The 23711-nt window shown below is 46.0% G+C and overlaps 1 protein-coding gene across 1 annotated transcript; it reads left to right on the top strand.

Moving 5' to 3' along the window:
* Positions 1-18655: 18655 nt before the first annotated feature.
* Positions 18656-19846, top strand: LOC117193027 (signal transducer and activator of transcription C-like). Its single transcript, XM_033397766.1, has 2 exons — positions 18656-19075; positions 19161-19846. Exons 1-2 carry the CDS (start codon positions 18656-18658, stop codon positions 19821-19823), a joined length of 1083 nt encoding a protein of 360 aa, XP_033253657.1. The 3' UTR covers positions 19824-19846.
* The last annotated feature ends 3865 nt before the right edge of the window (positions 19847-23711 follow it).

Consider the following 23711-nt stretch of genomic DNA (forward strand, 5'->3'; position numbering starts at 1 on the left):
TAGATTCTCATACTCAACTGAGTGAAACTTTGGTGAACTTAGAGCTAGCAGACTGTCCATTTGGAGCTCGGACAGGTCTTCAGTATAGGCTCGTGCATGGCGTCTGGCACTTTGTTGTTGACTCCTTTTCGGTGATGAATTTGGAAGTCAAAACCTTGTAATTTTAACGACCATCTGGCGAGTCTAGAGCTCAAATCCGCTTGACTCATAAGCCATTTTAACGAAGCATGATCGGTAATAATGACAAATTCATGCCCTTCGATGTAGGCGCGAAACTTTTTAACACACAGTACAGCTGCTAAACACTCTTTTTCTGTAACCGAGTAATTTCGTTGGCATTGATTTAGCTTTCTAGACATATATGCGATCGGAACCTCGTTACCTTCTACATCTTTTTGCATAAGTACTCCGCCCACGCCAGTATGACTCGCATCGCAGTGAATAGCGAATGGAATCCGAAAATTTGGACTATGCAAAACGGGAGCACTGCAAAGTTTACTTTTCAGGTCTTCAACTTCCAGTTGGGCCTCATTCGTCCATTCAAACTTACGTTTCTGCTTCAACGTGTCCGACAATGGAGCGGCCAGACCGGCATAATTTCGAATGAATTTATGATACCAGCCAGTTACTCCTAAAAACCTTCGTACCTGTTTGACTGAACGAGGTGTTGGGAATTCCCGAATGGCTGAAACTTTTTCTGGATCGGTTTTAATAGTTCCATCCCCAATGACATGGCCAAGGTATCTTACTTCCTTCAAACAAAATTTACTTTTTTCGACATTAATTGTTAACCCAGCTTGTTTTAACCGAGATGCTAACTCGGATAACACACGCACATGGATTTCGAAAGTAGAAGATACAACGAGCAAATCATCTAGATAGACGAACACTTCATGTCGTAACTGAGAGGGTATAACTTTATCCATTAATTTACACATGGTTTGTGGAGCGTTGGTTAGTCCAAATGGCATCACTGTGTATTGATACAGGGGTCTCCCCGGGACGGTGAACGCGGTCTTTTCGCGAGCGTCTGAAGTCAATGGGATCTGCTAATAGGCATCCTTCAGGTCGATGCTGGAAATATATTCAGCTTTTGGTAGTCGGCTTAATATTCCATCGATCAAAGGCATGGAATATGCGCTCTTCACTGTGACTTCGTTGACCTTACGGCTATCGAGACATATTCTCACCTTTCCAGGTTTCCTAACGAGAACGACTGGTGACGACCATGGACTATCGGACTCCTCAATAACGCCAAGCGCTATCATTCTATCTACTTCCTCAAACATGACCTTTTCGACGGCAGGAGATACCGAATAGTGCCGCTGTTTAATTGACTTTGCATCCCCTATATCGATATCGTGACTTATCCAGCTGGTTCGACCTAGACCTTCTTTGGCGAATGACGGGAACTTTTGGATAGCCTCTGACAACATGGCCTGTTGCGAATCCGTTAGGCTTATATGCATATGGTCATCCTTGGCTAAGGCAGCAACTTCGGGCTTGGCATTCTGGGTTACTACACCTGGAGGTAACAATTTAAATGCAGCCCAAAAGTCCATGCCAAGGTATAATTCTTGAGCGAGTGATGGTACTACATACAATGTTATCGGTTTAGTTTCATTTTGAAACAGCACGGGAGTGGAGATCTTGCCTACAATTTTCTGCGGAGCTCCATCAGCAGTTCGCACAGATGCATTAACGGCTTTGACGGTCGCATGACTAACTTTCAACGCTAACTCCCCTCCTATACAACTGATTGTTGCTCCTGTATCCAAAAGACTAGTGACTGTTTTCCTGCGCATTCCCAACTACGGCGGATAACAAAACTTTTCGTTCTTGCTTTCGTGCTACATTATACGCACATCTACGCAACTTCATTCGTTGGCTACCATTCTCTATCTCTGTCCTGGTTGGGAAGTCTGGTATTTGTGACATGGCCGGTTGAAGTGGTAGCGAGTTTGTTTTTGAACTCGTTACTCCGTATTGGTGGCTTTCGATACCATCTGTCTGCGTGCACTGATCAACGGTGCACGAGCTGCCAAGTTTTTTGGATTGCATTTTCTACAAGAGGGCTTGTAAGTGTCAGCTTTCCCACACCCATAACAAAAAACCCTCCGCTCTCCAGTCCATTCTTGGTAACGGTGACCTAACTTCCCACAGTTCCAACAGTTAAGGGTCATGGCATCAATACTTGCATCATCTACACCATCAGCATCGTCATCCGTCTCACTGCACGTTTGATGCATCTCATTAATATGTCGTTTAGACGCAGCACGCTGCAAAATTGTCGTAGATTTGGACAAGTTCTGCAAGAATCGCTCGCGAGTACGAACTATATGACGTAGCTCTGCGATACTCTTGATGGGTACATACAAGATTTCGTGTTGAATTTCTGGAACTAAATTGGCTTTAAGAGCTTCTAACAGATAGGGCTCAGTCATTGGCTGTACTAGTTTGTCTGCCAATGCGACTATTGCTTCATAAAATAAATCAAACGGTTCACTTGGCTTCTGTTTCCGCTGCGTGATCGCTGAGCGGATATCCAAGTCGGTACGTCCGTCTTTGAATTGAGTCTTGAGTGCTACGCACAGGTCGGACCATCGGATGAGGGGGACACTCTTGTGGTATCGCCAGAACCATTCACTGGCACTGCCCTCAAACAGGTTGCCCGCATATCTGGCTAACAGTGGCTAAATTTCCATTTAAGGATTGGTTGGTCATGGCATTTACCCTATAAATGAAGTCGTCCACGCCAATGGAGGAATGACCTGAAAACCGTAGTTTCCAATTTGAAATGATTTGGCTTATTCTATCAGCTCGTAGCTCTGAGACTGGCGGGGTCCCTCCTAGACTATATCTAGTTGGTGGCTTGTTGTTCTACTTCGTCGATGGTTTGTGTATTGATTGGTTGTGAACGAACACTTTCAATACTTTCACGGGACGCCGTTTGCTGAATCGATCATTTCTGCAGGCCAGTTTCTATGGTCTGCGCTAATATGTTGGTTTGAGCCTGCATTGCAGCTGCCAAAGCATCGGCAATAACCTGGTGTAGACCTGCATTGGTCGAAGCGGCATTTGCTTCCATTTGTACTTCCGAGTTAGTCTCACTAACAGTTGACCCGGTTGGGGCGTCTGCGTTGGGATCGGTTGCCCTACCCTTAGACCTAGTTTGGTGCATGGTTGTGCTGGGTCTTGGCTTGCAGTCTGGGCTGCGGCAATCTCCTCAGCTAAATTCAAAGCCGATGCATGCAAGCTAACGTGGCAGACAGGACAAATCTTTTTGGCTCCAGCTTTACGGTTAAAACAGACTCGGTGGAATTGGTGTCCACAGCTGGTGGTAATTAACTGAGCTAGGTAGTCAACTTCCTTGGCGCACTTGCTACAAATTATTCCCTGATTCTCTATTTGAGCGAAATTCTCGGGACTACGACTTAGGGGCATGATTATCGTACAAAATCTGTTACCCAACGATCTTTTATAGATAATAACGACACTAAATACGGACTAATTTATATATAAAGGCAAAGGAATAGAAATGACAAAATGTTTTTAAATAAAAGGATCATGATTCTGCTTCGATGCACATAAGAGATAGACTGCATCTCGTTCGCTATCTAATCTCACTGTCTAAGAGACGAATTCGTGTAGAAAACAAAGATACTGAGCCGGACAGGTTCTTTCTACCGCGAGACAGGCGATAGCTTTTTGCCATACATACACCTGATTTCTATCAACGGCTGAATCCTATCACAAAAACTGGACCAAGTAGGTCTTACTTTGCATCAACTGGACCAAGAGCTTATTCTAAAAGCTTCAGGATTTCGACAGTCGACGACGCTCTTTATAGTTGGGAGGATGATAGAAAATAGAAAAAGCTGCAAATAAACTTCCTTGCGTATACTCTCAACTCCGCGAGATAGGTTATAGCTTGTCGCCATAAATTAACCCAATTTCGATCGACGGAGGGAATATCTACTTGCACTCGATCGATATACCGGCAGTGGTTCCCTCAGATGCAGCTTAAGTGGACTGGACCAAGAGCTTAATGGAAAACATCAGGACTTCAACAGTCTCTCTCGCTACACTATACCTTCACAACCGATATTGAGGAAGTTAGCAAGGTTGTCTGAACCAAGAAGGATAAGAAATTTCCAGTCGGGTGTAGTTGACTGTCTTTCGGACATTTACTGGGCTGTGACAGCTCGGGCCCCACGTTAGGCGCCAATTATTATTATTTTTCTTTTAAATTTATTATATATATAAATATATATTGCTAATACTGTAACAGATAACGAAGCAGGAGGCTAGGATCTGAAACGGTAGACGAGCAGATGGAGGGTATGATCGAGATCCATGCACGCGTTGCTGCCGGTCTCATGGTTAGTCGGGTAGAGTGGGGGTGGGGTAGGGAGAGATCGCGTCACGAGCTCGAGCATTAGGAGCAAAGACAATAAAAATAAGTTTCGCGTGCGGTTCAAGGTTCAGACGGAAGAAATTTACAGAGAAATGACAGTGTAGGGAGATGAGTCAGCGGAACTAATTCGAGCGTGAGTTGCTTGCGGTGTCATTGCAACTCGGTATGCCCACCCTTCCTTGATCGCACCGGTCCAAATAGGTTGAGTAATGGGTAACGATCCCTAAAATAAACGCTCTACTTCTGCTAGGTTACGTCATCTCGGCGCCACATGATCCTTAATAACGGCAACAATTAACGGGAATTCATTACAAACAGTTTATTCATTAAACTTTCCTACAAGCTCTCATGGCCGCTAAGAGGGTAGATATATATGTATAAAGGCTACTAAAGTAATAAGGATAATATGTTCAAATAAGCTGCAATTAAGATTAATTATATATATATAAAAACATCATGATGAAAGATCTTATTAGACTAGGGTCAACTAATTATAAAGAGTATATTCAGGAATAATGGTAATTACGTTACACAAATATAAATATATTCGAATGGTTTTCAGTTTAAATGCAAAAACAAGGGACGGATGGGTGCATCTTTAAAGTGCACAGCAATTGCTTGTGGGGTAATCCCAATCATAAGTTCGGTTGTCGATAGATTCGGAATTGCAGAAAGTTACATTGCTTGCGAAAGAGCAGAACAAAAAAAACACGTGAACAATTGGATTGGTCAGCGTTACAGTACGGCTGGGAAGTTTACGGTCGAGGCATGGAATCTTTAATGTTGCTTCGACTTGCGTAAAATTTTGAATTCACATATAGCAGACGTTCACAGGTTATCACTCACATTACGATCAAATCCAACGATGAAAGCGCTTCCATGTGATCGATGAGGGTGGCTGAAAACTTGTAAATATCAGTGTGTCAGAGTAGTTAGGCGATACGCGCGAGTATTAGTTTTAGTTCGTTTCCTTCTAGCTGCACATTTCTTTATGATAAGCCAAACAAACCGAATCACACGAATTTAACTTTTAATGTTAATCCTAGGGTCAGTACAATAGTGCGGTTCCAAAGTATTATTCTAATATGAAGAAATGCATGGGCATAGCCATCATGATCGAGACACCGAATGACTTCATCAGCAACGCAAACAGTATTTCGGCACCGGTAAATGGCTTCTCCTTTAGCGTTACTGTTCGTATGCGGGCGGCGTAAGCGACGTAGCAATGACGAAAGTCACTGAAGAGGGAATAGTCAATTTCACACATATGTACATAAAAGTACAGTGATACAATGAAAAGAGTGATCCACGCCTGAAACCTCATTGTTTTATATCTTTAGCATGGAATTTCCCTAGGATTCGTCCTTGTAGGTCCTCGAGTTCGTAGTAACTATTACCAAGTCTTTTTCTATCTCTTCTACTTTCACGAAAGTAGGTTCATCCCAATTGGATTGGTCTGGTTTTATATAGGCCTTTATCGCGGCAATGACCGAACGATTCACACGGTCTGACGCATTTGCTTGGGGTGCATGCACGGCTGTAAACATATGTTTGACACCGTAGTTTTGCAGGAAGCTCTGGAATACCTGTGATTTAAACTGAGCTCCATTATCCGATACTACCGTATCGGGTACGCCGAAGCAGTGAAACAACTCTTCCTCGATAAATCGGATGATCGAATCCGCTGTAAACTTCTTTACGGGTTTGAGAAATGGGAATTTGGCGAAATGATCCAGAACTATAAAGATTCCTATGTTCCCTGACTTACTACGCGGATACGGTCCCAAGAAATCTACATACAGTTTCTGAAAGAATCTATTAGTTCCCTGAGTTTTTCCCATGGGAGGTCGTAAACAATAACTTGGATGTTTTGAACATTTGCATACCTCGCACTGATTAACATATGCCTTCACATCGGTGACCAAATTCGGCCATTAGTAGTATCGCCGTATTCGCTCCAGCGTTTTGTGGATACCACCGTGTGAGGAGAGAGGATGTTCGTGTGCTTGCCTCAGCACAACGGACGTTAGGGCGGATGGTAACTTCCAGCAGAGGTCATCGGATACTTTTTCTCCTACTGTATGTTCAGCACGACGATAAATGAAACCATCAATTACTTTGACATCAGGCATTTTCGTCTGGTTGGCGGTTATTTTGGTTTTTAGATTCTCATACTCAACTGAGTGAAACTTTGGTGAACTTAGAGCTAGCAGACTGTCCATTTGGAGCTCGGACAGGTCTTCAGTATAGGCTCGGGCATGGCGTCTGGCACTTTGTTGTTGACTCCTTTTCGGTGATGAATTTGGAAGTCAAAACCTTGTAATTTTAACGACCATCTGGCGAGTCTAGAGCTCAAATCCGCTTGACTCATAAGCCATTTTAACGAAGCATGATCGGTAATAATGACAAATTCATGCCCTTCGATGTAGGCGCGAAACTTTTTAACACACAGTACAGCTGCTAAACACTCTTTTTCTGTAACCGAGTAATTTCGTTGGCATTGATTTAGCTTTCTAGACATATATGCGATCGGAACCTCGTTCCCTTCTACATCTTTTTGCATAAGTACTCCGCCCACGCCAGTATGACTCGCATCGCAGTGAATAGCGAATGGAATCCGAAAATTTTGACTATGCAAAACGGGAGCACTGCAAAGTTTACTTTTCAGGTCTTCAAATTCCAGTTGGGCCTCATTCGTCCATTCAAACTTACGTTTCTGCTTCAACGTGTCCGACAATGGAGCGGCCAGACCGGCATAATTTCGAATGAATTTATGATACCAGCCAGTTACTCCTAAAAACCTTCGTACCTGTTTGACTGAACGAGGTGTTGGGAATTCCCGAATGGCTGAAACTTTTTCTGGATCGGTTTTAATAGTTCCATCCCCAATGACATGGCCAAGGTATCTTACTTCCTTCAAACAAAATTTACTTTTTTCGACATTAATTGTTAACCCAGCTTGTTTTAACCGAGATGCTAACTCGGATAACACACGCACATGGATTTCGAAAGTAGAAGATACAACGAGCAAATCATCTAGATAGACGAACACTTCATGTCGTAACTGAGAGGGTATAACTTTATCCATTAATTTACACATGGTTTGTGGAGCGTTGGTTAGTCCAAATGGCATCACTGTGTATTGATACAGGGTCTCCCCGGGACGGTGAACGCGGTCTTTTCGCGAGCGTCTGAAGTCAATGGGATCTGCCAATAGGCATCCTTCAGGTCGATGCTGGAAATATATTCAGCTTTTGGTAGTCGGCTTAATATTCCATCGATCAAAGGCATGGAATATGCGCTCTTCACTGTGACTTCGTTGACCTTACGGCTATCGAGACATATTCTCACCTTTCCAGGTTTCCTAACGAGAACGACTGGTGACGACCATGGACTATCGGACTCCTCAATAACGCCAAGCGCTATCATTCTATCTACTTCCTCAAACATGACCTTTTCGACGGCAGGAGATACCGAATAGTGCCGCTGTTTAATTGACTTTGCATCCCCTATATCGATATCGTGACTTATCCAGCTGGTTCGACCTAGACCTTCTTTGGCGAATGACGGGAACTTTTGGATAGCCTCTGACAACATGGCCTGTTGCGAATCCGTTAGGCTTATATGCATATGGTCATCCTTGGCTAAGGCAGCAACTTCGGGCTTGGCATTCTGGGTTACTACACCTGGAGGTAACAATTTAAATGCAGCCCAAAAGTCCATGCCAAGGTATAATTCTTGAGCGAGTGATGGTACTACATACAATGTTATCGGTTTAGTTTCATTTTGAAACAGCACGGGAGTGGAGATCTTGCCTACAATTTTCTGCGGAGCTCCATCAGCAGTTCGCACAGATGCATTAACGGCTTTGACGGTCCCATGACTAACTTTCAACGCTAACTCCCCTCCTATACAACTGATTGTTGCTCCTGTATCCAAAAGACTAGTGACTGTTCTCCTGCGCATTCCCAACTACGGCGGATAACAAAACTTTTCGTTCTTGCTTTCGTGCTACATTATACGCACATCTACGCAACTTCATTCGTTGGCTACCATTCTCTATCTCTGTCCTGGTTGGGAAGTCTGGTATTTGTGACATGGCCGGTTGAAGTGGTAGCGAGTTTGTTTTTGAACTCGTTACTCCGTATTGGTGGCTTTCGATACCATCTGTCTGCGTGCACTGATCAACGGTGCACGAGCTGCCAAGTTTTTTGGATTGCATTTTCTACAAGAGGGCTTGTAAGTGTCAGCTTTCCCACACCCATAACAAAAAACCCTCCGCTCTCCAGTACATTCTTGGTAACGGTGACCTAACTTCCCACAATTCCAACAGTTAAGGGTCAAGGCATCAATACTTGCATCATCTACACCATCAGCATCGTCATCCGTCTCACTGAACGTTTGATGCATCTCATTAATATGTCGTTTAGACCCAGCACGCTGCAAAATTGTCGTAGATTTGGACAAGTTCTGCAAGAATCGCTCGCGAGTACGAACTATATGACGTAGCTCTGCGATACTCTTGATGGGTACATACAAGATTTCGTGTTGAATTTCTGGAACTAAATTGGCTTTAAGAGCTTCTAACAGATAGGGCTCAGTCATTGGCTGTACTAGTATGTCTGCCAATGCGACTATTGCTTCATAAAATAAATCAAACGGTTCACTTGGCTTCTGTTTCCGCTGCGTGATCGCTGAGCGGATATCCAAGTCGGTACGTCCGTCTTTGAATTGAGTCTTGAGAGGTACGCACAGGTCGGACCATCGGATGAGGGGGACACTCTTGTGGTATCGCCAGAACCATTCACTGGCACTGCCCTCAAACAGGTTGCCCGCATATCTGGCTAACAGTGGCTAAATTTCCATTTAAGGATTGGTTGGTCATGGCATTTACCCTATAAATGAAGTCGTCCACGCCAATGGAGGAATGACCTGAAAACCGTATTTTCCAATTTGAAATGATTTGGCTTATTCTATCAGCTCGTAGCTCTGAGACTGGCGGGGTCCCTCCTAGACTATATCTAGTTGGTGGCTTGTTGTTCTACTTCGTCGATGGTTTGTGTATTGATTGGTTGTGAACGAACACTTTCAATACTTTCACGGGACGCCGTTTGCTGAATCGATAATTTCTGCAGGCCAGTTTCTATGGTCTGCGCTAATATGTTGGTTTGAACCTGAATTGCAGCTGCCAAAGCATCGGCAATAACCTGGTGTAGACCTGCATTGGTCGAAGCGGCATTTGCTTCCATTTGTACTTCCGAGTTAGTCTCACTAACAGTTGACCCGGTTGGGGCGTCTGCGTTGGGATCGGTTGCCCTACCCTTAGACCTAGTTTGGTGCATGGTTGTGCTGGGGTCTTGGCTTGCAGTCTGGGCTGCGGCAATCTCCTCAGCTAAATTCAAAGCCGATGCATGCAAGCTAACGTGGCAGACAGGACAAATCTTTTTGGCTCCAGCTTTACGGTTAAAACAGACTCGGTGGAATTGGTGTCCACAGCTGGTGGTAATTAACTGAGCTAGATAGTCAACTTCCTTGGCGCACTTGCTACAAATTATTCCCTGATTCTCTATTTGAGCGAAATTCTCGGGACTACGACTTAGGGGCATGATTATCGTACAAAATCTGTTACCCAACGATCTTTTATAGATAATAACGACACTAAATACGGACTAATTTATATATAAAGGCAAAGGAATAGAAATGACAAAATGTTTTTAGATAAAAGGATCATGATTCTGCTTCGATGCACATAAGAGATAGACTGCATCTCGTTCGCTATCTAATCTCACTGTGTAAGAGACGAATTCGTGTAGAAAACAAAGATACTGAGTCGGACAGGTTCTTTCTACCGCGAGACAGGCGATAGCTTTTTGCCATACATACACCTGATTTCTATCAACGGCTGAATCCTATCACAAAAACTGGACCAAGTAGGTCTTACTTTGCATCAACTGGACCAAGAGCTTATTCTAAAAGCTTCAGGATTTCGACAGTCGACGACGCTCTTTATAGTTGGGAGGATGATAGAAAATAGAAAAAGCTGCAAATAAACTTCCTTGCGTATACTCTCAACTCCGCGAGATAGGTTATAGCTTGTCGCCATAAATTAACCCAATTTCGATCGACGGAGGGAATATCTACTTGCACTCGATCGATATACCGGCAGTGGTTAAGTCAGATGCAGCTTAAGTGGACTGGACCAAGAGCTTAATGGAAAACATCAGGATTTCAACAGGCTCTCTCGCTACACTATACCTTCACAACCGATATTGAGGAAGTTAGCAAGGTTGTCTGAACCAAGAAGGATAAGAAATTTCCAGTCGGGTGTAGTTGACTGTCTTTCGGACATTTACTGGGGCTGTGACAGCTCGGGCCCCACGTTAGGCGCCAATTATTATTATTTTTCTTTTAAATTTATTATATATATAAATATATATTGCTAATACTGTAACAGATAACGAAGCAGGAGGCTAGGATCTGAAACGGTAGACGAGCAGATGGAGGGTATGATCGAGATCCATGCACGCGTTGCTGCCGGTCTCATGGTTAGTCGGGTAGAGTGGGGGTGGGGTAGGGAGAGATCGCGTCACGAGCTCGAGCATTAGGAGCAAAGACAATAAAAATAAGTTTCGCGTGTGGTTCAAGGTTCAGACGGAAGAAATTTACAGAGAAATGACAGTGTAGGGAGATGAGTCAGCGGAACTAATTCGAGCGGGAGTTGCTTGCGGTGTCATTGCAACTCGGTATGCCCACCCTTCCTTGATCGCACCGGTCCAAATAGGCTGAGTAATGGGTAACGATCCCTAAAATAAACGCTCTACTTCTGCTAGGTTACGACATCTCGGCGCCACATGATCCTTAATAACGGCAAGTTTAACGGGAATTCATTACAAACAGTTTATTCATTAAACTTTCCTACAAGCTCTCATGGCCGCTAAGAGGGTAGATATATATGTATAAAGGCTACTAAAGTAATAAGGATAATATGTTCAAATAAGCTGCAATTAAGATTAATTATATATATATATAAACATCATGATGAAAGATCTTATTAGACTAGGGTCAACTAATTATAAAGAGTATATTCAGGAATAATGGTAATTACGTTACACAAATATAAATATATTCGAATGGTTTTCAGTTTAAATGCAAAAACAAGGGACGGATGGGTGCATCTTTAAAGTGCACAGCAATTGCTTGTGGGGTAATCCCAATCATAAGTTCGGTTGTCGATAGATTCGGAATTGCAGAAAGTTACATTGCTTGCGAAAGAGCAGAACAAAACAAACACGTGAACAATTGGATTGGTCAGCGTTACAGTACGGCTGGGAAGTTTACGGTCGAGGCATGGAATCTTTAATGTTGCTTCGACTTGCGTAAAATTTTGAATTCACATATAGCAGACGTTCACAGGTTATCACTCACATTACGATCAAATCCAACGATGAAAGCGCTTCCATGTGATCGATGAGGGTGTCAGAGTAGTTAGGCGATACGCGCGAGTATTAGTTTTAGTTCGTTTCCTTCTAGCTGCACATTTCTTTATGATAAGCCAAACAAACCGAATCACATGAATTTAACTTTTAATGTTAATCCTAGGGTCAGTACAATAGTGCGGTTCCAAAGTATTATTCTAATATGAAGAAATGCATGGGCATAGCCATCATGATCGAGACACCGAATGACTTCATCAGTACCGCAAACAGTATTTCGGCACCGGTAAATGTCTTCTCCTTTAGCGTTACTGTTCGTATGCGGGCGGCGTAAGCGACGTAGCAATGACGAAAGTCACTGAAGAGGGAATAGTCAATTTCACACATATGTACATATGTATGTCACTGCACGCGTAGATAAAAGCCCATCGAGCAAGGCTTGTATGTGTGTGGACCCACGCCGGTACACGCTGCGGTAAATACAGTGATGCTCACATGTATGCAGACGTCACGCCGAAAGAAGGTTTTGGGTCGAAGACGGCTAACACATACTGTAGTCGATCGGGACGCTGGGTATTTATATGTGTGGTAAGGTGACGAGACTGTAGTGGGTACGGCTTACGGCACTACGACCGGCGTTTCGTACGGTATTACGTACGGCCAAACCTATGGTTAGGTTTTTAAGAAAAAAAAACGAACTTTAATTTTCTGTTGGCCGGTAGTTGGGGTACAAATTTCACTCACCCGATGTTTTCGGCCTTCGCTTAATAAACGTAGGAATGGTCGGCTGATCTTTTGACTAGATCTTAGCCACGATGGACACGCGGTAATTACGGTCGAGGTTAGAATTTTTCCTTTCACTGCACTACTTGAGTATTTTCCTCAGACGTCCGTCTGGGATCGCGAGTAAAATTGGAAAGAACATGCCCAAGCCACTCTCCTTCCGCTTGAGCCCTTGGTTCTCTCATTCCCCTTTTCTTACCACACCTTGACAGTATCCGCTGTTAACTTATGTCATTTTTTTCTTGCGCGTAACTGCCCAAAAGGTGCAAGGTGCATGTTTAAGGGAAGGGGAAACCGTGGGACGGTTATCCGATATTTTTGGTTGGACAGGCACCACTACAGGCGTTTCCAGTTGGAGCTGAAATCCTTCGCCGTGACTTCTACGTGGATGACTTGATATCTGGAGCCAGCTCTCAGGAGGAGGCTATCCGAATTCGGGAGCAAACTACTGGAATTTTGTCTAGAGGTCAGTTCAGATTGAGGAAATGGTGTTCGAACGTCCCTGCTGTGCTGGATGGAGTTCCGGAAGAGGACAAGGAAACATTTTTGAAGTTCGACGATGGCAGCCATGTGACTATAACTTTAGGACTTGCGTGGGATCCGGTTTCTGATTATACCCGATACTCAAAATGAGTATTGGGGTATATTAGATTTGTGGTAAAAGTGGATGTGTGTAACGTCCAGAAGGAATCTTGATTAGCATCAATAGCCGAGTCGATTGAGCCCTGTCTGTCTGTCCGTCTGTCCGTCCGTCCGTCCGTCCGTCCGTCCCCTTCAGCGCCTAGTGCTCAAAGACTATAAGAGCTAGAGCAACGATGTTTTGGATCCAGACTTCTGTGATATGTCACTGCTACAAAAATATTTCAAAACTTCGCCCCGCCCACTTCCGCCCCCACAAAGGACGAAAATCTGTGGCATCCACATTTTTAAAGATACGATAAAACCAAAAACGCAGAATCGGTAAGGATGACCATATCTTCTACAGTGCAAAATCTGAACCAGATCGTATAATGATTATAGCCAGAATCAAGAAAACAATTTCATTCTTCCTCGCTCTGTCTCTCTCTAACACACAGGTTTCATGGTCGGTTTTGTCAATTGCAAAATATGAGTTCAAGGATCTCAGAACCTATAAGAGCCAGAGCAACCAAATTTGGTATCCACACTCCTGTGATATCGGACCTTGACCGTTTCGTGTCCAAATTTCGCCACACCCCCTTCCGCCCCCGCAAAGGACGAAAATCTGAGGCATCCACAAATCTCAGAGACTATTCAGGCTAGAGTAACCAAATTTGGTATCCGCACTTCTGTTAGATCTCACTATAAAACGTATATCTCAGAATTTCGCCCCACCCCCTTCCGCCCCCACAAAAGACGAAAATCTGTTGCATCCACAATATTGCACATTCGAGAAAACTAAAAACGCAGAATCATAGATAATGACCATATCTATCAGATTGCTGAATCTGGATCAGATCGGATCATTTGTGTAGCCAAAAGCAAGAAATCAATTTTCAGTGGCTACGCAGCGCCCGATGACACGCTCAGACTGATTTTCTGTCTCTCTCGCACGCACTCTTTGTCGTGTGGTTCAATATTAGCGGCGTCTGCCGCAGGAGAGCCATACTGACTTAGTATCGGGTATAACTGTAGAGTTGCGGTGTCCGCAGCAACTTACAACGTTCCACCTCGTTTACTATTATTTTCGTTCTCGGCCCTTCAATCTTCTTTGAATTCCTGCAGGCGCTCTGTTTTGTCATCCATAGCGCGATTCTACGATCCTCTCGGACTAGCTGGTCCCGTAATTACTAAATCTAAAATCTTTCTCCAGCGTTTGTGCCAAGAGAAGTTGTCCTGGGATGAAAGCCTTCCAGTCGCACTGAACACCGAGTGGCAGGAAATATGCACCAGTTTTGGTCAGATTCGACTTGAATTTCCTCGGCTTGTACTCCTTCCAGACTCTACGCTGGAAATTCACGGATTTTGCGATGCCAGCATCGAGGCTTATGGTGCATGCATATATGTCGTGTCCAAGGGTCAGCATTCCAGCAGTCACTTACTTTGTGCCAAATCTCGTGTGGCTCATTTGAAGACACTTACAGTACCAAAGTTGGAGCTTTGTGGAGCGGAGTTGCTGGCTAGGCTCATATCTGAGATAGCTGGAATGAATGTCTTCAAGGGAAGGTGTTACTGTTGGTGTGATTCTGCCGTTGCGCTCTCTTGGATTCGGGACGAGCCGTCAAGATTTAATATATTTGTTGCAAATAGAGTGTCAACGATTCAGGAAATGACCGAAAAAATAGAATGGCGCTATGTTCCTACAGCTTTAAACCCAGCCGGCATTATGTCTTGAGGGGCTCATCCGACTGAGCTGCATGAATCACCTCTTTGGGCTCATGGTCCTCCATTTTTTTGCGGCTCCACAGATGACTGGCCACCCACTGTGCTACCTGATAAGACAGCCCTTGAACTTCGTCGGAAGGCTCTTCTGGTTAAATCGCCCTACATGGACATTGTTGCTGATTCCAAGTATGCGAATTCATTTGCTTCTTTGCAACGCGTTTTCGGATACAATCCCAAGTTTTGCAACCGAATTCGGCGCCCCGGACTCACTGTCTCAGACATTGAACATGGAACCCAGGTATTGCTACGACTAGTCCAGCATTCTCAGCTATGGGAGGACATGAAGTCACTGCGGACAAGGGGAGCAGTCTCCTCATCGAGCTCAATCGCATCGTTATCGCCATTCATGGATCAGTTTGGACTTCTCAGGGTAGATGGTCGACTGAAAAACTCTTCGTTGGATTTTGATGGCCGTCATCCAATCATCTTGCCCAGCAGCCATCCACTGACTCTTGCAATAATCTCCCATTTTCATGAGAGGAATCTGCACGCTGGTCCTCGAGCTTTGCTTGGACTAATTCGATCCGAATATTGGCCTATTGGGGGGAGGAAGACGGTAAACAAGGCAGTAAGCAAGTGCGTAAGATGCTTTCGACTGAAGCCCAGGGTATTGGAGCATATTATGGCGGATCTTCCAAAGGAGCGGCTCGATGGTTCTCATGCCTTTGATATCACAGGCGTGTACTTCTGTGGTCCGTGTTTCTACAAACCGGAGGCACGCAACAAGGCTCCAATCAAGTGCTACGTCTGCGTCTTCATTTGTTTCGCTACCAAGGCTGTTCATCTGGAGCTTATAAAAGACTTATCCACAGTTGCTTTTCTACATGGACTAAAGCGCTTCATATGTACCAGACGAAAGCCGCGGCCAATTTGGTCAGACAACGCAACCAATTTTGTCGGCGCTAAGAATGAGCTGATGGAATTACAGCGCCTGGTCCTCAGCAATGACCATCAGAAGGCGCTGCTGGATTTTTGCTTGGTCGAGGCTATGGACTGGAATTTCATTCCTCCGCGCTCCCCTCATTTTGGTGGTCTATGGGAGGCTGCAGTGAAGACGGCCAAGTACCACTTCTACCGTGCGATAGGCAAATCGGTTCTTGGATTTGACGAGCTGCGGACGCTGTTGTGCCACATCACGGCAGTGATTAATTCAAGACCTTTAGTTTCAATTTCATAGAGCCCTGCCGATCTAGATGTTTTAACTCCAGCGCATTTCTTGAATGGTGGCCCTCCTGCTTCGTTCGCTGAGCCTGACGTCACGCAGCTAAACTTCGATCGCGTGGACGGCTGGCAGCGCGTTTCGTACCTGCAGCAGCTCTTTTGGTCCCGGTGGAAGGAGGAGTACATAACATCACTGCAGCAGCGCTCAAAGTGGCGCACTGCGAAGCCTAGTTTAGCAGTCGCAGATTTGGTTCTTGTCAAGGATGAGAATCTTCCTCTTATGAAGTGGCCACTGGCGAGAGTGGTCGAGCTTTTGCCTGGACGAGATGGCGTATCCCGAGTTGCTGTGCTGAAGACGTCATCTGGAATCACCAAGCGCGCCGTCAACAAGCTGTGCCTGATGCCCCTTAAAGATTCTGTTGAAAGTCAGGCTTCCAACGGGGGGAGTATGTCGGGTCAAGCAGCTTAAATATTTTAAATTATTGCCAGTGGTGCGGCCCAAAGGAAATGCATTTTGGTGTTGTCGTTTCCAATGCCCCCACTGCAAAGATCATTTGCTACCGCATATGCGCATGCAGCGGAATTCTTTCGTCTCTTTATGTCGCAATCTCTCGTACTCGGCTTAACAGCGTCCCCGAGCAGCTCTAACGCTCTCGGGCTATAATTAAGTTGGTTTACATATGCAAATAAATTGTGAATTATAAACAGCCTCTCGACTTTCATTAACTTCAAATTGCAACAGTTATTAAAAACGCCTAATAGCTTAACACTGGACTTGAAGGCAAGGGGTCTGAAATATGGGAATGCGCAATCGTGAGAAAGATTTACGTATCAAACAAGGAAATGGCAAAGAAATGGAAAGAAAACGTTGTGAGTCGTAGCTAGGCCCTCCACTCCAAACTTACAGTATGACTCCCTTCCACCAGAGGGGAGGATACAATACCAGAAATATATAAGAAAACTAAAAACGCAGAATTATAGAAAACAGCCATGTCTACCAGCTTGCCGAACCTAGATAAGATCAGACTATTATTATAGCCAGAGGGAACAAATGAAGTGGCTATACAACGGCGTAAACGCGCTTACTCATTCTTCCTTTCTCTCTCACTCACACACACACTCTCATCGTGCAGTGTGCTCCTTCCGGCGGAGGGAAGCCATAGTGACTGAGTGTCGGGTGTACATAAATGTACAGTCACGGCCGCAGCTGCGACTCACAACGTTCCCCTTCGTTTGCTGTTGAATAGTTGGCAGCACTGAGTGCAGTGCATAAAAAAGTTGCGTATGCCTAATGTGGATGGTATTTCTTCCATCTATACTTTTATATAGAATACTTTTAGGCAGCTTTACTAAGCTATGAGCTAACTAGTTGTTAACTAGCCTACAGCCAGGCAGCAAAATGTTACATGTACTCTTTTAGGTTGTTTCAAATTGATGAAATATTTGGCGCTCGAAACTTTTCCACACAGGAAGTTAATTAGATTTAGTGCCTTTTAATTTTAGACACTTCCAGAATGACTTTTGTTTTGAGATCACTTTTGGGATCGCCTTTTTCGACCTTGGTTCGGAGTGGAAAACCTCATCTCATCCACATTTGCATATGCAATTAAAGCATGAATTAAATCTGAACATGGAACATGGAACAAGATATGAATGTTCGAATTTTAATGGCAGCTCGAACAGATGACAAACGAGACCGAGTCCGAGACCGAGAGAGCGCGGGGGTTGGCATTTACAAATGACTGATGGCGATCATGACGCGCCGCGGCATGAGGAATCGCAGCATGATGAATGAGTGTGGCATGAAATATGAAACAATGGAAAACGTCTGGGTAACCTCAGGGATGGTTAGAAGTTCCTGGGGATAGATACCGACTGATAAATGATATTCATGGCACTTGGAGATCAGGTTGAGGTCCGACAACCACCTTGACCCCTGCCCAGAAGAGCGGACCGACGGAGGGAGGTGCCGTACTGTCTGTCAGCACATAACTCACATAAACACCTTAGGAGTGCCCCAGAGCAGCAGCAGCAGCAGCGGAGACACGAGCTAGAGCAAAAACGCGTCATTTGCATATGAGGGTCGCCAGTAGATGCGGCAGCAGCAGCAGAACCAGAAGCCACGCTGAAGATGCAACCGATGGATGGATGCATCATAAATAAGTGCGCGCATCGAGAAAACGTCGGAAGAGGCCAACGGTCGGCCTGGCCAACATGAAGATATCAATCAGGCAGCGAAATTCGTTTGTCCTTCTGTCAATGGCCGATAAAAAACCAATAAAGCTGCCGTCTGCGGGTCTGCGGCATCTGCGGGGACTCCGTTTTCCCACCACAACTCAGGGCACAACGAAAGTGAGACGTCAGGTTAATCGAGCGTGTAATTTGTGGGACGTTCGCAGGATTTACGAGCCACTGCATCCACCAGCTGACGACAGGTTAAATGCCCGCTCCCACCCACATGAGGCAGCTCCGTTGGATGGCTTGCCTCCTGGCCGGCCTGTGTCTCACCACCTGCCGGGCGCAGCTCCCAGAAGGGTCCTTCGCGCAGCGCCAGCAAGGAGTCCAGTTGCAGCAGCAGTCACCATTTGGATTGCGCCAACCCACTTTGGGCCAGAACCAGGGCCTTTTTCCAGCGCAACGCAGTCCGCTGAATCCGCTGGTCAACCCCTTAGCCTCGCCTCTGACGGGAGCCGCCCTCCAGAATCCCTATCGATACAACCAGTACCAGCAGCAGAACTATGTCCCCATCACAGCCTACCAGAACGAGCTCAATCTGGACGGCAGCTTCTCCTATGGATACTCCTCAGCCGATGGAACCACGGCTCAGGCCCAGGGCTATGTCAAGAATCTGGGATATGGCGAAGGCGTCGAGGCACAGGTGAGTGTTGATATTGGTCTATATGACCCCCTCTTTTGCGCTCGAAAAGTCTAGGAGAACCTCACATCTCGGTTCTTGTTCGTAGGTCATTCAGGGGTCTTATTCGTACACCTCGCCCGAGGGCACGCCCATTACGGTACGCTACATTGCCGATGAGAACCGATTCCGAGCCGAGGGCACGGGCATTCCGGCCACTCCGCCCCCGTACGTTGTGGGAGCTGGACAACAGCCGTACCAGCAGGGCGTCCTCAATCCCAATCTTAATCCATACCAGACGCCATTTCGCCAGATGCCACCACCGCTGGCTACGGCACCCTTTCGACCACAGGGACCAGGACAACAGCCATTAAACGCGTTGCAACAGCAGCAGCAACGAAATTTGCAACAACAGCAATTGGACTCTGGACAGTATCAGCCGGAGCAGCCGTTCAATCAGCTAAATTCCGGACGCCAGCAAGGCCAATATGCCGGGCAATTTGGTCAGCAATTTGGTCAACAATTTGGTCAGCAATTCGGTAGCCATCTCACGACCCAGCAGGCCCAGCAGAACGCCAACCAGCAGCAGCAGCAACAGCAACAACAGCAACAGCAACAGCAGCAGCAGCAACAGCAGAAGGATCAGCAAAACGAGCAGCAGCAACAGCAGGGGCTGATTACCCAACAATTGAGAGGCAGATCCAACCAATTGGTGGACCCGTATGGTTACAATCAGTATGGCAGACGCTTCAAGAAGTCACCGAGGAAGTGATTAATTCGCCCACGTTGACCAAATTGTGCTGCATCGATTCTTACACTTAGTCCATCTACGTAGTCGCGTTCAATACATGCACCAGAAAAGTCAAACTGCGTTTGTTACTCTCCACGAAGTGCCCTCTATGGCACATCCATCAAATCATGGACTCAAGGACTCACTAAAATTCATTTATTGCCTTGTCAGAGGGGATCGGATCGGGAAAGCTTACAAAAATAAGAAATAATTTAAGCGCCACACTCGGTAGCACGAGTATTTAAGGCAGATTGCTATTGCATTAGCGTTGCACTGAGGTCTCTTCGATCGGAGTGATGTGGTTTTGGCTGGAAGGGGATCACGCCAGGATCAATAGCTGTAGCCAGTCTGGTGATTGAAGTCGCCGCTGCCCCGTCCACCTCCTGGGAGTCCAGGTGGTGGGGCGATGTACTGAGAGCCCGCTCCTGGAGCACCACCGCGTCTGGCTCCCCCGCCCCGCCTGCTCCTCCGACGCCACCTAAGTTCGAGAAAGTTTAATGTAAAAATCGCATAGATATGATTTTATAAATCCTTTACTTACCTTGCCCACCGCCGCCTCCTGGAGCACCAGGCCCACCTCCAAATCCTCCTTGGCCGCCGGCTTCTGGCGCACCCCCTCGACCTGCTCCACCGCCATATCCTGATCCGCCGCCACCTCCTAAGATCGTTAAAGTTTTATATAATAATCGAAAAAATATGATTTTATAAATCCTCAACTTACCTTGACCACCGCCGCCTCCTGGAGCTCCTGCTCCACCTCCAAATCCTCCTTGGCCGCCGGCACCTGGAGCACCCCCTCGACCTGCTCCACCGCCATATCCTGCTGCTCCGCCGCCTCCTAAGTTCGAGAAAGTTTTATGTACAAATCACATAGATATGATTTTATAACTCCTCTACTTACCTTGCCCACCGCCGCCTCCTGGAGCACCAGGCCCACCTCCAAATCCTCCTTGGCCGCCGGCTTCTGGCGCACCCCCTCGACCTGCTCCACCGCCATATCCTGATCCGCCGCCACCTCCTAAGATCGTTAAAGTTTTATATAATAATCGAAAAAATATGATTTTATAAATCCTCAACTTACCTTGACCACCGCCGCATCCTGGAGCTCCTGCTCCACCTCCAAATCCTCCTTGGCCGCCGGCACCTGGAGCACCTCCTCGACCTGCTCCACCACCATATCCTGCACTTCCGCCGCCTCCTAAGATCGAGAAAGTTTTATCGAATAATCGCAAAGATATAATTTTATAAATCCTCAACTTACCTTGACCACCGCCGCCTCCTGGAGCTCCTGCTCCACCTCCAAATCCTCCTTGGCCGCCGGCACCTGGAGCACCTCCTCGACCTGCTCCTCCGCCATATCCTGCTCCTCCGCCGCCTCCTAAGATCGAGAAAGTTTTATCGAATAATCGCAAAGATATAATTTTATAAATCCTCAACTTACCTTGACCACAAAGCACAAAGCACAAAGCACTCACGATCCCAGGGAGAGGCTGAATTCCTGATGGAGTCCCCCCAATGCATTGGGGTCAAGAGTAGACAGGCGTAAGACCGAGTGGTAACTGCCATTTTATTAATGCTCTCCACTCACGTTTTCCATTGTTGCCAGCGGATAACCCATTAAGGCTGTGCGCCATCATCGTAGTCATCGAGCGCTGCGACGAACTCTGATATTTATGGACTTCTTGTACGACAGAAGATGTCTGCTACTTGCGACTTGCAGCAGCTACATAGAGTTGCATGCCTCGGCGTGTGAACAATCACAGAGGCAGCTAAGGAGACTCTGGGGGATGCGGGTCTCCGATGGGAGCTGATGGGACTGATGCTACTGATGGGAAGGTTAAGTAAACGTAGCCTGGCCGGGTGTCAAGTTGAAGTTTAAACCGTTTACGAGTTACTTCTCCACGTACTGGCCATAAACGTAACAGCTTTATCGACTGCTGCATCGATGATGAGCTCACTGTCCCCCGCGCACCTGTCCCCCCTCCGCATAATGGAAATTCTGACATTTGCCGCACTGAATCATCCATGTTGCATGCTGCCAATTGGGTCGCCACTGCATCAATTTCGGGTCCGGCCAGTCGCTGATGATCTGCCGCTGGAGGCGGGGGCTGACACGACCACAGAAACAGAGCCACGATGCAGATGGATTCTTCTTGGGCAACTTTGCGTGCCGGGCGGGGGTTTCTTCATCATCAGCTATCTCTGATTTTAAATGGCCTTTTAACTTATGCGTTTTTTGCGCCAATACAATGGAGGGGGTCGGACTGGATGGATGCACTTGGGATACGTTATGTGGGATTGGGAAATCATTCGCTGCATGCCGCATGCTGCATGCAGGATTATTCTCTGGAGATGGGCAGGGACTTACCCATTTCAGAGCCATCTCTGATTTCTTTTGATTGAGCGAATATATTCCAAGTCTCAACAGGAGCTAGGAGATGTATCCTTGGATGTCCTTCTCCCAAACACCAATCACTAATCACAGACACAGACACACACACACACATACACATACACACACACAAACAAACTCTATGCACTCTCTGAAATAAGTCACAAATCCATGCGAATCCTATGGTCCTTTTGGGTTTTGCAGCAGCCGCCTCCGCGTGTCGTGGCTCCTCTATTGTCACGGTACTAGTGTGGCGATCGCAGCCCAGCTTCTCCAGCTGTTATACTTTGTTTGGCGCCAAATGCAATCAAATGGAATGGAATGAACGAAAACGCTGCCGAAGCCGAGGCTGAAGCTGCAGCTGAAGCCGGAGATGGAGACGATGTGCAGATGGAGACGGAGAGCAGACCGAGTGCTGGCTGAGATTTTGATACTTTATGGCATTTATTGCAATCGTGTGCAGCTGTGTTGGTTGGCTGGCAGGGATGGGATGGGCAGGGGGCTGGTGCTGCGGAGACTATTGTCTCAGCGGCGGCATCTCGTTTACCCAATGTACCTTGTCTTCCTGGGTCTGTAAAATTAGCAAGTTTCTGGCGATGATGGCGCTCTGGTGCTCGTAAATTGAAATCCAATCGAAACCCTCAACGGTTGAGTGCATCATCAGCATCATCATCATGCCAAACGACTCATCTCATCTCCATTGAATGGCACGTTTGGGAAACAATTTTAATGCGCTTCGAATGCAATCGGAATCGTCAAGAACCGCATACAGCGGTGTCTTCTAATCATGTCTGATCCGACACGGATGTCAAATAACCTGGGCCAGATTGAGTCCAGTCTTTGACCTTTTGCACCCCAGGAAAACTGGAATCGAAATGGTAATAAATACCGCTAATATCACCATCGACACCCTGGGGCCTGGCGGGAGACCACAAAAAAACAAAACAAGTTGCGCAAAACAAGTTGCTCCATTTGGTGGCAACATCCATCTGCCCGGGCCACATCCAGCAGAAAGGGCAGTTGCTTCTCGTTTTCTTTTTGTTTTTTTTTCTGATTTTTTTGTTTGAATGTGAAAATTTGTTGCCCCGTTGTCTGGTGCCAACTTTAGGCCAAAATGCCTGACGATTTCTGGCAGCAGCAGCAACAGCAGCAGCATCAGTAGGAGAATGCTCATTGACATTTGCCCGTTTGCACTGTTGTCGTCGCGCGGTGTTTAGAAAGGCAGCTCCACCGAAAGAGACACACACGGACGGACACGGGCCTCGGCAGAATGTCATCGCTTCCTATTTAAATTTAAATTTAAACTTGTTAAATGACCGAATAATATGCAAATTGGTTTATAAGAAACTCTGCTACAATGTGTTGCTGTGTTCATATGGCACACATTTCCAGAAATATACGAATACGCATGGGTACGAGTATTTGGAATACTTATTGAGGAAAGCCAAAGAAAAGTTGTTTACCAATTATGACAGCTG

The sequence above is a fragment of the Drosophila miranda genome, assembly GCF_003369915.1.
Source record: "Drosophila miranda strain MSH22 chromosome Y unlocalized genomic scaffold, D.miranda_PacBio2.1 Contig_Y2_pilon, whole genome shotgun sequence".
NCBI lineage: Eukaryota > Metazoa > Arthropoda > Insecta > Diptera > Drosophilidae > Drosophila > Drosophila miranda.

Coding starts and splice junctions, on each gene's coding strand:
- LOC117193027 (XM_033397766.1), top strand. CDS start 18,656: ATGAGGCAGCTCCGTTGGATGGCTTGCCTCCTGGCCGGCCTGTGTCTC. Junction 19,076..19,160: donor GCGAAGGCGTCGAGGCACAG/GTGAGTGTTGAT, acceptor TCTTGTTCGTAG/GTCATTCAGGGGTCTTATTC.